The sequence below is a fragment of the Malus domestica genome, chromosome 03 (genome assembly GCF_042453785.1).
Source record: "Malus domestica chromosome 03, GDT2T_hap1".
In the NCBI taxonomy this organism is placed as follows: domain Eukaryota; kingdom Viridiplantae; phylum Streptophyta; class Magnoliopsida; order Rosales; family Rosaceae; genus Malus; species Malus domestica.
In genome coordinates this window covers 32,977,868-32,994,234 of record NC_091663.1, presented here as the reverse complement: position 1 = coordinate 32,994,234, position 16,367 = coordinate 32,977,868, and the positions used below count along the sequence as shown (strand labels likewise).

General features: G+C 38.3%; 2 protein-coding genes across 2 annotated transcripts; both read right to left on the bottom strand.

Annotated features, from left to right (window-relative positions):
- Positions 1-5,015: 5,015 nt before the first annotated feature.
- Positions 5,016-5,738, bottom strand: LOC139194828 (F-box/LRR-repeat protein At3g60040-like). Its single transcript, XM_070819747.1, has one exon. It carries the CDS (start codon positions 5,736-5,738, stop codon positions 5,016-5,018), a length of 723 nt encoding a protein of 240 aa, XP_070675848.1.
- A 7,625-nt stretch (positions 5,739-13,363) lies between these two features.
- Positions 13,364-15,795, bottom strand: LOC103411305 (UDP-glycosyltransferase 76B1-like). The gene is made up of 2 exons (XM_029100278.2): positions 15,206-15,795; positions 13,364-14,356 (listed from the first exon to the last, which is right to left on the bottom strand). The coding sequence occupies exons 1-2, from the start codon at positions 15,738-15,740 to the stop codon at positions 13,446-13,448; spliced, it is 1,446 nt and encodes a 481-aa protein (XP_028956111.2). The 5' UTR covers positions 15,741-15,795; the 3' UTR covers positions 13,364-13,445.
- Between the last annotated feature and the right edge of the window lie 572 nt (positions 15,796-16,367).

Sequence of the window (16,367 nt, the reverse complement as noted above, 5' to 3'; positions counted from 1 at the left end):
ACTATGTTCGGGCGAAGATTTCTCTGGAGAGGGCTTCTCGGCTCTCAGCACAGCTCCCCAAGGGATTGGCACTTTGGATGTGTAGTTGGGCTTTTACTTGCTGATGTGCTGCAAGAAGAGGATAGAGTTACTTTAGAAAGGTGCCTTTGTAGAGCCTTAGGTGTAGGCATTGAGGCTTGCAATCAAAACTAACTAAATGCTAGGCGTGCCACTGCTATCTCAATATAGCAGATATAGAACAAGTGTGTTTTAGTCGATCATTTGCGCCCTAAGTCATGTATGTTCAAGTGAGGGAAGTCCAGATCCCCTTAAGTCATCTACTTGGTTCTTGATTGGTTTTTAATGAAGGCATATTCATTTAGGTAACCAGATCCGGGCACAAATGAGACTCTTAAAGTAGGAAAACATATGAATATGACTTGAATACATACTGAAGAATACATTAAGCAGTAGATCTATTAACTTATAAAACAAACAAAGAGCTTTGAGCGAGATTTCACCTTGTCGGGTAAGGTTGAACTTCTTGCAATCACTTCTCTTTTGAGTTTATAGGGTTTATATGCTAAGAAGGGATGGATAGTAAACAAGTTTACACGAGAGAATCGATACTACACCATTAGGGGTGATAGCAGAGCTTCTAAACTAGACAAAAGATGGCTTTTATGGGGAATGATCCTAAAAAAGATTGAGATTTGGGCTTATTACAACTTTTAGATGCAAATCTGGCTTGAGACCAGAGTTTGTATGTTTTTTGTTTGATTGGTTGAGTGTCCTTATCTATGGGGCCTCTTCCTCCTTTTATAGGCAGATTAGCCTGACTGCTGTAGCTTTGTTCTTGCCCGAAAGTAATTAAAGGGTAGTGAGTCATCAGCTTTTTACTTGTATTACCACTGAAAAGAGTTTTTTTTGTCTGATTATGGGTTAGTCCCTATCATTTGACACTTAAATCATAGACACATGGCCTATGCATTAATGAGAAGGCGCCAATTTGTCTCTAGGCTTGATGCTGGGCTTCGGACAAGTCTTCCTTTAATTGGTGTTTTTGGGCTTCCACACACTTGCAGCCTAAAGTTCAAATATTAACCCAAACAATATCTTTTGTTTAAAAAAAAAAAGTACGAGAAATGAACAAGCACCAATATGATGACTAGCTTCGATACCACACTGAAAAGCACCACCCAAAAACTTATGTTATCAAATACTATTCAGTGTGATAGAGATATTTTATCCTGTTAATTGAGTTGATAATTAGCGAGTCATTGTTCTTGGCTTCGTCTAATATCTTGATCTTTCTTTCCAGTTTCTATAAGCAAAAGCGTACTAATTTGTGAAGGAAATTTTGTAAGAGGAAGACAGAAATGGTGCTTGACGTGCATGGGTGGCCACCAAATATTCACTCTGTCTGCCACTCGCTCTTGTTTGAGTCAAAAATAATTTTTAAGTCAAATAAATGTAGAGAATGCTTGTTCTTACCGTCATTCAATCAATTTCAACATACACGTGCAAAGATTTTGACGGATATGTAACACAATCAAAGAACGACTTTGACCATTGATCTGATCTTAATTTTCTTTTTCCTTTTTCCATCTGATCTTAATTTTCTAGGGTATTGCCTTTTTGTTAACAAAGTAGCACCAACTAGTGCGCCTCCGCATTATTTCAGATTTTTCTAACTCAATCATTGCCCCTGCAATGATGAAGATGAACCCCATTGCTCTAAAATATGTAGAAAAATAAGGATCTAATTCCTATATTAAAAAATAATAGTGGAGCACAATACTAAGTGAACATGAAAATTAGGATAAAAACATTAAAAACTGGTCGAGTAAAAAAGAATTCTCTGATATTAGGCAAGATGTGTCGAATAAAAACTCTAATGAACTAAGGTGTGTTGAACTTTCTCATACTATAAACGTAATGTAAAAACTCACATGTCAATAGTGAGAATAAATGACTTAGATAAAACTCTCTTCTTTTAACAATTAGGCAAGATGACTCTCTATCTATAAAAGTTGAGGTGCCTTTTTTGAAAAGCATTGATCACCATTAAAAGGAAAAGGAAAATTAGCAATAAGAAACATATTTTGACATTTAATTTGTATAAATGATCAATTTTTTTGTAACGACGACATATTGATCATATATCAACGACACACGACATAACGATCATACAATAATAATATAGTAACGACATAATACACTAATCATTTCAGCTGCCAAAATATGTTTATTATAGTTAATTGCCTAAAATAAAAAGTTTCACCTATTCATTTGAAATACATGCTTGGTCGCACACATCTTTTTGTCAACAAATACTCTTTCTAATTTTATCCAATTATAAATTTAATATCAAAATATTATTAAATTTCCATCAAAATCTAGAGGGTTAATTTTCTCACTTACCATTTGGTTTCAATTTCAGAAATCGCATCTAAGGCTCTTGATTAGGATGAAAGCACTATAAGTCTCCCCTTTGGTTTTTTTTTTTAATTAAAAAAAAATCAACTGATGGATTTGGTAATTCACCTTTTTAAAAACCGAAAAGACTAAAATAAGAATTTTAACAAAGAAATCCAAGATTCACGTGGGATGTTACATAATTCAAACAGCTTCCTCTGTTTCACAAGCAAAGAACATGTAGGTGTTCATGATTAACTACTTAATAAGCCAAAAGAAATTCAAGCTAGCTGGGGAAGAATTATTTTATGTTTGCACTAGTTAGTGGGAAGAATACAATATGGAGGGGACTGTACTGATTATGACATGAATGTTGCTCGTTATTTATTCTTTATTGGTAAACTACTAGATGGAATATTATGTTAGATTGAATGGGACAATCTTTTCAGAGTATGCAGTGGATATCGTAATTTTTTTGCCCTAACTTAATTGAATTTGCTTAATCTCAAATGGTTATGAGATTATGAGCATTTGTCCATGCACTCATAAAGATATTTTGGTTGAGTTTCTCTCTCCGTGTGAATCATTTTTTAGCAAGGGCGCTAGGTGCAACCGCCAAAAGACCCCAACACCAAATTAAAGGTCCCGAATTAGATTTTATTAATTGATATATTTGTAGGAAAAGAAATTTAGACAAAAGGTCATTTGCTAAAATCTATATATGTTAAGGCCACAGTGGGGCAAAAAAAGAGTTAATTAGTCTCTCTCAAATTTTTCCTAGAAATACATTTGATTCAATTGAAAGTTTGTATCCTTAATATCATTTTGTTTTAGCGAAACTATTATGAAAATAAAATTGCTGTAACAAGAAAGGTTTAACTTTTCTCTTTTGATGCACTTTTTCTTTACACATGTACCTTGTATCACAATAAAATTGAAATCCCAAAATGGGGAGGGTTTAACCTTTTTTTTTTTTTTTTTAACAAACAAAATTATCTACATTAAGCTGGAGGGGGTTGTCACTTATAATATTTTTTCGATGCGCATTTGATATAGTGTAAATTGGATTGTGTCTTCTTCAATCCAATTCAAAGGTTAATATTCGTTCCGATCGGATTAATTATCGAAATCGATCACTTATATTCATAAAAAAATAAAAAATAAAAAATAAAACTTTGCCAGTTTCTTCTCATGCGGGTATCCCTTGAGTCCTCTCATGATGATAGTCTTGAGGTGAGACATCAATGAAGCAGGCAGACTGTGGTATGTTCCATAGATGCTCTGAGCATATGGAAGGTTTATGCCTTAATCGGATCGAGTTATCCTCACCACATTCCTTGTCCTGAAAAGGCCTTTTGAAGCATAAATTAACTGCACGTTTGATGCTACTGTCAAGTTTAAAGTTTGAAATTTGAAAATTCTAGCCCTTTTACTTTGATCATTTTCTGTAACTAGTATAACTTAGCTCCTTTGATCCTTTTGCAACTTAGTCATTCATATTATTGTTAAAAACCTTACCCTCCTTTGATCCTTCGATCCCAAATTAGCCACGAGTGTCAACTGGCAGACCATGGCATGAGTAGCTTAACCACATCTCTTCATATATGTTCATGTCACCACAATCGAATCCTCCCCGAGGTTAAAAGAAGCAATACAAAGTGGATAAGAAATGTATACAGTCCAAAACAAACATCTACAAATCAATCCATCTTAAGATTTACAAAGGTGCTTGTGTGATTTGCAACTTTGATAACAGAATCCATCTAAACCCGTTTATTAGACTTACAAACGACACCCGCTGTAAAAGCTAAACATTACATTTTAGACAAGTTCAACCCAACAAGTTCTAGAGCCCCTCTCAAGCATTAGCTCTTTGTATAACTCATCGTTATAAACAGTCATCTTAGTCAAAACTTTACCGTTCTTTAACAAATACTTTGCCACTTTCTTCACATGAGGGTATCCCTCAAATCCCCTTATAGTGATAGTCTTGAGGTGTGATATCAGACAAATAGGCACTGACTCCGTTGTCCTCCATAATCCTTAACACATTCCTCGTCCTGAAAGAGAACAAATGATGAGAACAGTACATAGCTGGAAGTTGGTATAGCTTCGCATGAGTGGGAATACATCTTACTTCTTTATTTTCGATGACACGAGATTCCAAATTAGGTGATTTCTTTAGCAACTGTGTTAACAAATCCCAACGATAGCAATCATAAAGAACCAACTTCAACTGGGTCAACTGATCGAAAGCAGGCGGACAACACTCCTTCACGAAATATAAAGAATTGACCTCATCTTGCATAAACTAGATGCTTTTTCAATTCGCTCAAATCATCAAATGCAGGCAGCCAATAACCCTTTGTGAAAGATAAAATATTGATCAAACTTATAAATTAAACATTTACTGATGCATAACATACTGTTTGAAATCATAAATTGCCAAAACGTAACACAGGTTTGAATTACAAAACACTACTTTTGGTACGAAGTAAGAATGATAAATAGGGTAAAAAGAATGGAACAAGATGGCATGCCAGGGATGTGCTTTTACCTCATCTAATTTATGGTAGTGCAAGGATATATGCAGAAAAACTTAATGTAAAAGAAATGAGTTATGGAGCCTCCAGAAGAGCAGTTGTTCGTTCTGAAGCGTCATTCCACTCTTGTTCATAATGGCTATAGAGATCGACACTGCCTTTGACCAGATATTTGAAATTCTCAAACAAATAAATAGACAAACAGTCCTGCTTGATGTCAAGGTTTTCAAGCTTTGGGGCATTAATAGAAATATCGTACTCATGATCTTTAGAAACAAGGTAAGCACTGACGAAGGTCATTCTTAATCTCTTTAGTTCAGGTGCAGAGACCTTAAACATCAAAACTAGTAAATCTCTAACAGTTGCATTTATAGACAAATCTTCAAGTACGGGGCAGCATGAGAAAAGCTTCTCCATGGAGTCGTCTTCAGGATATTCAACTTTGACATCAAGGAACTTGAGGCTTGGGAAACAACCTGACGTAGGAAGACCATAGGTAATACAATTTGACTTCACCTTGAGAACCACCAGTGTTTTGCACATGAAAACGCATTGAGGCAACTCGAAAGTCGGACAAACTATATTATCACTATAAACACAAAGATCAAGTTCAACAACATTATGCCTGATGGCAGTGCAAATCCAACCTACAATACGAGAGAAATCTTCAACACGATAGTAACAATGAAGTCGAAACTTTTGAATATCCAACGAGTCACGAAGTGAAAGTACCCTATCGACAAACATCAAAAAACCAACATAGTTCGACATATATTCTTCCTTCCACGTAGTACACATTTGTTCAAATTCGAAGTCTAGATTGGGGACAGAACCACATATACTCTTCCATCTTGTGGACAGAATGCTGGTCCTCACGGAATATGTTGTTGGAATGAAGGAGAGTATGTGACAGACAAGGTAAGCAATCAGAGCTCCAAGCAATTAGTCCCAGATCAGAAGTTTGATTTTGAGTTCCGACTGATTGTTCTCATTCTCCTTATCTTGCAGGCAGCATGAAGGATAAAGAGAAGAAAATGAGATGAGATGATATGAGATACTTTTTCTTTTGAAGAAGTAACTTTCCACAGGCTTATTATTGAATTGGGCTGGAGGGTTTTCTGGTTACTTCCAGAGTATAAGGCCGACTGAAGAATTTGAGGGTCAAAACAAGTCCATCAAATCTAGAGTACGTTCGACCTTGCTGATATGGGATACTTTTGCTGTTGACAAAGTAGTGGAAGTATCGGCACGTGTCCTGTTACGCTTGTCTCCATATGCTTCCTTGTATCCTTCTCACTTGCCCTATCTGTTCCTCAGGCAGATGTGGTATCTTTTCTGGAAGCATAAGATGTTGAAGATGAATACTCGAGAGCAATGCCAGGTAAGTAATTAGGTAAGGGGTTCCAGGTAGTCAGTTCCTGACTGGAAGTTTGATTCCAAGTGCTGACTGATTGCTCTCTTTCTCCTTGTTTTGCAGGTAAGAACAAGGCCAAAGGAAAAGACAGGGAAAAACATGATATGGGATACTCTTGCTTTTAACCCTGATGATATGAGATATTCTTGCTCTGGTGTAGCTTGTTTGCAGAGGTATTATCGGGGGGGGAAAGAAAGTTGAGTATTTCGAGAGGCTTCGTTGAGAGTGCCCTTTTAGATATGAGGAAGAGTTGAGCATTTTTGCAGGTCTACCTGTCCGTTGAGGATGGAGGTCGACATATATAGGAGTCTCCCTAACAACAAGTAGTAATGCTATTCATTTACCCTTCTTGGTCATAGCACTGTAGTGGGAGCTGCTAGCTTCACGTGTTTTAACTCTGTCAGAGCACTTTGAAAAAGTGGTATGTGGTATCTGGAAAGCTGATGTTGCGTGTGAAGATTACAGACAAGTTTTATCCAAGGAGATCTGGCTCTCGAAGTTGAGAAAGCGATGCCTCTTTGGTTTTCGAACAAACGATCCTGTCGGGGATCTGGCTCTCGAGATTCGGAGGGCGGTGCCTCTTCGATTTTGGAGCAAGCAATCTTGTTGGGAGTGTTTTCTCGAATGTGAGTAAAGGTTGGACATTTTTGCTAGTCTACCTTGCCACGGAGCACAGAGGTTGACACACAGGGACTTTCTAATTATCCAGCAGTGGTGCTGTTCCTTTACCCTTATGGGTAATAATATGGTAGCTAAACCTTCAAAATTTATGTGTCTAAACTTTGTTAGTGCTGTTTCTTTGATATTCTTTTACCCTTTTTGGTCATAGCGATGTAGTGGGAGCTGCAAGCTTCACGTGTCTAAATTTTGTCAGAGATCTTTAGCAAAGTTATCTGTGGTACCCATGAGCTGATGTTACGTGTGCAAAGTGGATGATTGAACAGTAAGATTCACGTGCTTTCTACTTCACCAGAAATCTTCGATAGATTGCCCGTAATTTTCGCAAGGCTGAGAAAGCAGGTGCCTCTTCGATTTCTAAGATCGGCCCTCGTGGTCTCTAAACAGCCCAGCTTTTGAGAAAGCAAGCGCCTCTTCGATTTTTGAGATCGGCCCTTGTGGTCTTTGAGCAGCCCAGCTTTTGAAAAAGCAAACGCTTCTTAGATTTCTGAGATCGGCCCTCGTGGTCTCTGAGCAGCCCAGCTTTTGAGAAAGCAAACGCCTCTTCGATTTTTGAGCAGACGCCTCTTCGATTTCTGAAGCTCCGTCGAGTGCAGATTTTTATAAAGGCTGACATTAAGTTCCAAAGCACACTTGAATCTCCACCAGTAGAAGCTCTCTTCTTGCACTTCTAAGATCTTGATTTGTTTGACCTCTTCTCTCTTCAACACCTTTGAAAATGTTTGGTCCTTCTGACCGTCGTTTTGACTTGAACCTTGGTGAAGAGGCAGCCGTGCTTTCTCCAAACAACATATGGCGCCCATCCTTCTTATCCCCTACTGGTCCTCTTACCGTTGGGGATTCCATGATGAAGAATGATATGATCGCTGCGGTGGTGGCCATGAAAATTCTCACTCCCAAAGATAACAGACTTCTTTCCAAACGGTCTGATGAGTTGGCTGTTAAGGATTCTCTGGCTCTTAGTGTTCAGTGTGTAAGTTCTGTGTCGAATATGGCCTAACGCCTATTTGCTCGAACCCGCCAAGTTGAATCATTGGTGGCTGAAGTGATGAGTCTCAAGCAGAAGATTAAAGGGCTCAAGCATGAGAATAAACAGTTGCACAGGCTCGCACATGATTATGCTACAAACATGAAGAGGAAGCTTGACCAGGTGAAGGAATCTGATGGTCAGATTTTACTTGATCATCAGAGGTTTGTGGGTTTGTTCCAAAGGCATTTATTTCCTTCGTCTTCTGGGGCTATACCGCGTAATGAAGCTCTAAATGATCAGCCTCCGATGCCTTTTCCTTTTAGGGTTCTGTCCAGTATTGAGGCTCTGAGTGATCACCCTCCGGTGCCTTCTCTTTTTGGGGCTCTATCGACCGCTGAGACTTCTCCTAAGCAACTTTTGTGAATGCCCCATCTTGTTTGTTTATTTTGACTCATGTATATGTACATATTTGTAACTTATCAGAGATATCAATAAATAAGCTTTGTTTCATTTCAACGTATTGTGTTAAATACACCAAAGCATTCTTCACTAAGTTCTTTGAATTTTTCTTTTGTTGAAGCTTGTATGTTGAAGCTTGTATGTTGAAGCTTTGTGAGTGAAGCATGTAGGTTGAGGTAGTGTTCCCTTAATTTCTCGAGTGAGGAAAACTTCTCGGTTGAAGACTTGAAAAATCCAAGTCACTGAGTGAGGTCGGCTATATGAATCTTAGAACGCCATTGTGCTCGGTCATGTGTCATGTCCTCCGTTAGATCCAAGTACTCTAAGTCTTTTCTTAGAGTCTCTTCCAAAGTTTTCCTAGGTCTTCCTCTACCCCTTCGGCCCTGAACCTCTATCCCGTAGTCGCATATTCTAACCGGAGCGTCAGTAGGCCTTCTTTGCACATGTCCAAACCACCGTAACCGATTTTCTCTCAGCTTTCCTACAATTTCGGCTACTCCTACTTTACCTCGGATATCTTCATTCCTAATCTTATCCTTTCTCGTGTGCCCACACATCCAACGAAGCATCCTGATCTCCGCTACACCCATTTTGTGTACGTGTTGATGCTTCACTGCCCAACATTCTGTGCCATACAGCATCGCTGACCTTATTGCCGTCCTATAAAATTTTCCCTTGAGCTTCAGTGGCATACGGCGGTCACACAACACGCCGGATGCACTATTTCACTTCATCCATCTAGCTTGTATTCTATAGTTGAGATCTCCATCTAATTCTCCGTTCTTTTGCAAGATAGATCCTAGGTAGCGAAAATAGTCGCTCTTTGGTATTTCCTGATCTCCGATCCTCACCCCTAACTCATTTTGGCTTCCATTTGCACTGAACTTGCACTCCATATATTCTGTCTTTGATCGGCTTAGGCGAAGACCTTTAGATTTCAACACTTCTCTCCAAAGGTTAAGCTTCATATTTACCCCTTCCTGAGTTTCATCTATCAACATTATATCGTCTGCGAAAAGCATACACCAAGGAATATCATCTTGAATATGTCCTATTAACTCATCCATTACCAACGCAAAAAGGTAAGTACTTAAGGATGAGCCTTGATGTAATCCTACAGTTATGGGGAAGCTTTTGGTTTGTCCTTCATGAGTTCTTACGGCAGTCTTTGCTCCTTCATACATATCCTTTATAGCTTGGATATATGCTACTAGTACTCATTTCTTCTCCAAAATTCTCCAGAGAATGTCTCTTGGGACCCTATCATACGCTTTTTCCAAATCTATAAAGACCATGTGTAAATCCTTTTTCCCCTCTCTATATTTTCCATCAATCTTCGTAAGAGATAGATTGCCTCCATGGTTGAGCGTCCTGGCATGAACCCGAATTGGTTGTTCGAAACCCGTGTCTCTTGCCTCAATCTATGCTCAATGACTCTCTCCCAGAGCTTCATTGTATGACTCATTAGCTTAATACCCCTATAGTTCATGCAATTTTTTACGTCGCCCTTATTCTTGTAGATAGGCATCAAAGTGCTCTTTCGCCACTCATTTGACATCTTCTTCGTTTTCAAAATCCTATTGAAAAGGTCAGTGAGCCATGCTATAGCTGTCTCTCCCAAGACTTTCCACACTTCGATCGGTATATCATCTGGGCCCACTATTTTTCTATGCTTCATGTTCTTCAAAGCTACAACCACTTCTTCCTTCCTGATTTGATGATAAAAGGAGTAGTTTCTACACTCTTCTGAGTTACTTAACTCCCCTAAAGAAGTACTCCTTTCATGTCCTTCATTGAAAAGATTATGAAAATAACCTCTCCATCGGTCTTTGACCGCGTTCTCTGTAGTAAGAACCTTTCCATCCTCATCCTTGATGCACCTCACTTGGTTTAGGTCCCTTGTCTTCTTTTCCCTTACTCTAGCTAGTTTATAGATATCAAACTCTCCTTCTTTGGTATCTAGTTGCTTATACATATCGTCATAAGCCACTAACTTAGCTTCTTTCACAGCTTTCTTCGCCTCTTGCTTCGCTCTTCTATACCTTTCACCATTTTCATTGGTCCTATCCTTGTATAAGGCTTTACAACATTCCTTCTTAGCCTTCACCTTCGTTTGTACCTCCTCATTCCACCACCAAGATTTCTTTTGATGTGGGGCAAAGCCCTTGGACTCTCCTAATACCTCTTTTGTTACTTTTCGGATACAACTAGCCATGGAATCCCACCTTTGGCTAGCTTCCCCCTCTCTATCCCACACACACTGGGTGATTACTTTCTCTTTGAAAATGGCTTGTTTTTCTCCTTTTAGGTTCCACCATCTAGTCCTTGGGCACTTCCAAGTCTTGTTCCACGTTCCTAAACGCATTTTGCTCTCTTGAACTCTACCCTTCTGTCCTAGCTTTTTCAACCTCCCCCGTCTAATAAGATCAAAGTACTTCTTTTGTGTGTCCTGTGTAAAGTTGATAGGAGCATATGCTCCCAAACAACTTTGAGTGGAGTCGTTCGAAAAGAAGTTTCTATGGCCTCCTTGCTCATTTAACACTGCATCCGGGTGCCGATGGAGATACAGCGACCCTTGCTCACTTATCACTATGCTCGGGCCACACAGCGTGTCACTTACGGGTGACGCCCTAGCTTTAGCGCGATTTCGTTCTGGATTCATTTTCATAAGGATTCGACGTAAACCAGGAGTGCCGGCTGTCGACTACCTGATGCCCTCCCCCTCCTCCTTTATCCGGGTTTGGGACCGGCAATATAAGATAAACTTACACAGGCGGAGTTCTTAAGTCCCTGAATATTTAAGTAAAAAAAAAAAGAAAAAAGAAAAATACAAATCAATTAATTTACCTTGACCCTATCTTCCCATGAAATTATACTTTGTAGAAAGAAAATAATAAAAATAATAATAAACAAACCGACTCGAGAAGAAAAATAATCGAGGCAACATTTTCATTAAAACTATACTTATTCCAGAACTATCAACATAAACAAGGATTAGATTTTGTTCACAGGGCAAGAATTGAACTTTCTATTAACCGTTAATAATAATAATGTTAACAAACAGACTCGAGAAGAAAAATAATCGAATGCAACATTTTCCTTAGAACTCTATTTATTCTAGAATTATCAACAGAAAACAAAGATTAGATTTTGTTCACAGGGCAAGAATTGAACTTTCTATTAATCATTACTCCGTTTTCTTGGTAACCAAACAGATGGTAAAGAAGTCATAATGATGAAGCAAGGTACCTGAAACGTTCTGAGCTTAATTTCCCAGTAAAAAATAGTAGTGGCAGCGAAAAGTAATACTGTGATGCTTAGAACCGACGGGAGAAGTATATATCGGACAAATGAGAAGCCTATCGAGAACGATTGGGTTTCGACCATGGAAGACAATGCCGATAATATCGGCGAAATATCGCCGATATTATCGGTTTTTCGCGCAATGGATATTTAAATAGGTATCCAAATGGTTTTCGTCAAAATATCGCGATATTTTTTGAACTGCTACTCGGAGAAGAACGTCGGAGCTTCTACAACTTCGGCCGATTGTAAAACAGGACCCTAGACTCCGATCTAGGGGGTCCGAGACTTGTCAGAGGAGGAAGACGAGGAGGCGGAGCAGTCGACACGGACGACAACGTTTTCGACTTGGGGGACGAGGGAGTGGAAGCGGCGGGAAACGACACAGCAGCGGCCGAGGGCGGCGGTTGCTACTGCGGCGGCGGATTTTGATTCCCGGTGGAAGCCATGGGAGGAGGAGCAGCAGATCTATAAATATGTGTGTGGGTTTTGTATGTGAATGAAAAAGATGGGATTTTGATTCCCTGACAGAATGGATTTTAGAGAGAGAGAGAGAGGGGCGATCGGGAATTTGGAATTTGCAGAGAGAGAGTGGGATCTGAAGAGAGTGACGAGCAGGGAGGAGAGAGAGAGACAGCGAAAAATAATTAAAAGTTGTGGGAATGAGGAAGGAGGGAGAAGGGAGAAGAGAGAAGGGAGAAGGGATTGAGGTCTTTGTGTTGCGTCTGTGACTTGGCACCATCTGCAAAGAAGAAGAAAAAGAAGGGCTTTTGGATTGGTGCGTTGGCACCATCTGAAAAGAAGAAGAAAAAGAAGTGGTGCGTTGGCACCATCTGAAAACAAGAAGAAAAAATGTTTGCCAAAAAAAAACAAAAAATGAAGAAGAAGAAATAATAATAATAAAAAAAAGGTTTTGGAATGGTGTGCTGCATCATGTGAAAAGTGTAAAATATTGTACTAATTCATTATATATAAATGATTATGGTGTGTTTAGACTTCTTTCATTAATTACTACATATTTTCTACACTCACAATGTTTGTCAGCTCGCTATATAATCAACTTGATAATGTTAAATCCATCATGCAATGCATTTCCTTCCAATTTTTTGTGATAAACTAATAGATAATTGACTAAATAAACATCCTGCAAAGTTTCAATAAAAATTTCCAAGTTTTTCTTACAATTTCCATGGTTTCCATGTAATTTTTATCGATATCGATATTATCCCGATATTTCCATCGATATTTCCGTGTTTTCGGACTACCGATATTTCCGATATTACCGATATTTTCTTCCTTGGTTTCGACCAGTCAGCTGCTTGACTTTGAACCTTTCCAGCCTTCCCACTGACGCTTTGAAGAAACTGACTTAGAAAATAAAAAATAAATAAAAAATAAAAAAATAAAGAAATAATAAACTCTATTCGTGCTTTCAAGAACAATTGAAAAGGTAAATCCAAATATCACCAGCTTAGTATATCCTTTTTAAGTTCAACTACAAGTAATGACGAGTTGATGTTATAATATTATTGAAATCAAGGCCTCCACATTAAATTATTGACGTATTATAAAAATAGTGCATATTAAAGATCCAGGAAATAACATAATATCTTCTCATACAAAAAAAAAAAAAATTCATGTGATAACATTACATAAACTACCCAAAGACCAAATTGAAGATTCATTGCCTTTGAGATTGAATGGCAAATTGGGATAAAATGTATTTAACAAAGCCATCCAAGGATTGGTATGAAGAACCACCTTGTTTGATGCCAATTTTTGCCTTTTCCATTAGCATTAAGATTCTATCTCTAATCTCCTCCCCTTCTTTTTCCGCCATTATTTTTCTAATTGTTCTTTCAATCTCCTTTCTATCCACCCCATGCTCCAACTGCAACCCAACTTTCCACACATGACTCACATATCTTGCATTTGCCATTTGATCACTTAGACATGGCATGCAAATCATGGGAACCCCTTCACAAATACTCTCCAATGTAGAGTTCCAACCATTGTGAGTCCAAAACACTCCAACGGCTTGATGTGCCAACACGTTTTTTTGTGGAGCCCATTTCACAATTTGGCCCCTTCCATTCAAGGCCTTGATAAACCCGCTAGGCAATGGTTCGATCCATTCTGACCCATGGACTAACCCGGGTCGGACCACCCACAAAAAGGGTTGGTTGCTATTGGCTAGACCCCAAGCTATCTCCAAAAATAGGGTTTCATTAATTGCAGCAATGCTCCCGAAGCTCACATAGATGACAGATTGTGGTGCTTGAGTGTTCAGCCATGGAATGCAACTTTGGTCTTGTGATAATAAATTGCTGCTTGAAGAAGTGTTTGCAGGAAAGCACTTGTGAAGCGGGCCTATGGGGAAAATTGGAGTGTTGAATTCATGGCGGATTGTTGCCAGTGAATTTCCTTCAAGGTCTTCAAAAGTATTGAAAATGATCCCACATGAGGCTTCGACTGCCTTCTTCAAGCCAGAAACTGCTTCATAGTATTTTTGTGGGTCCTTTGTTTTGAGCACAGGAAGGTCTTTGACTTTGAAAGGTGGAAGCTCTAGTACTGGCTCTTCTAGTCGAGATTCTGTTGATCCCAACACAGAAAGATATCCATACAAATGTAAGTAATTGTTGTAACCCTAAAAATATAAGTATATATTAACATATAATTATGTGCATTGTACCAAACAATACCATAATTTTGACTCATTATCTTGTTTCTTCTCCTTTGATGCAACGATATTCTATTGTAGTCCTCTGGGAGAAGGATGTTTCTTGATCACACTATGGAGAAGTAATAACTAAATATCGAACTTAACACAAATCATGAATCGTAGGTTTTTACTATGTGAATTGAACCTGATATAGATACATTTTTTGACCTTTCGGCTAAGATCAACAGATCGTGTAGTACCATTGTCTGGCTACCCTTCATTTATTAGAAACCAAAGGATTCTCCCAACTTATTTAAATTTGTTTGTTACGTAAATCACATGCACAGTACAATTCATCGATTTCTAATAAACGTCTTAGATCGAAAAATTACTAATACAATGAAGTCAAGTCGACAAAATAGAGCATCCAACTCCAATTAATTAAACAATAACAATAGATGGACTCAAGATCATAATTCTATGTTGTCATGTAAGACTTGACGATTGATAAATGATTTTTCCTTTGACCAAAAAAAAAAAAAAAAGAAAAGATAAATGATTTTTCCTCACATTTTTCTCATTTCACACGCACCTCTACTGATTTTTGTTTCTTGGTTGTTCCTTTAATTTAAGAACCTTTATAAAAGTCAGAAATAAGTAGAAGTTTGCATAGATACAAAATGGATGTGGAATTTATACTCTCAACAAAGATAAGAGGGGGATGTATACCTAGATTGAAAAGGATCTGAAAAGAAACTCATAAGAAACCACACAGTTACCTTGTATTGGGAGGTAACCCTTTTCCAGCAGAAGTGGAAAAGCAGCATAAGCAACAAAGGAAGACGCAGCCGATGTCCTCAACAAAATCCTTGCGAGCTTATGGTTCTCAGCAACGTGTTGAGTGAAACTAAACAAAAGGTCAGAGATCAAACAAGCAACAGGTTCCTGATCATCATCTGATAGCAACCTAGCCAAACATTCACTGAAGGGTTCAAAACACTTCACGTTTAGAAGCAAAATGAACGCCATAACATCGTTCGTGGAGGCCTCAGTTCGAGACAATTCAACGGGGATTGAGTGGAAGGTGAAGTGTGGATGGGTTGTAGGGTTGAGAGAGTTGAATTGGGTGTGGATTATGGTTATGGAGAAGCCTTTGTGGTGTAGAACGTTGGCTAGTTCTAGCATAGGGTTTATATGTCCTTGAAGAGGCATTGGGAACAAAATCAATCTCAAACCCTTCCTTTCCTCCATATTAGAACTGATCAGTGGGAGTTCTCTCTGTAATTTTCTCATCGATTGATAATTTTCTTCCATATTAGAAGCTTAGTGGCAGAATATTTTAGATAAATAATTGTAGTGTAAGAATGGATTGATTCATCTCATCGAGATTGTTTGAACTCATCGAGATCGATATTCCTTATTGGCGGCCGATGCAGAAGCATACAAGAGAATAAATACACTCTCTGCCTAATACAATTTGGAAATATAGCCATTTCAAAGTTTACGTATTGAAATATGACCTACTTTTTTTAATTCTTATAAAGCTAACCACAATTGATGTTTAAAGACTAAATTACCCTAATGCTAAAACTTTCTCATTTCCTTTCTTCTTCCCATCTGTGAATTCTGATTGAGTTGCTTCTCAGTTATGTCTGATATCTATCATTTCCTCCGTCTCTTCCCCTTCCGACTTCCGTTTTCAACCTATATATATATATATATATATATATATATATATATATATATATATAATTCTATGAGATTGAGCTTCTCTTTCCTTCCAGTATACACAGCTCGCCATTCTGCTAAGTTAGTCGTCTTCTTCACGGTTGTGGGTTGGTAGGTGATGGGTGGTTGAATCAATTCAATGACTAATCTATATTTGGTAAACAAAGTTTACTATCGCAGAATTCGGGACTGAGGAAGTGAGAGGGAAAAAGA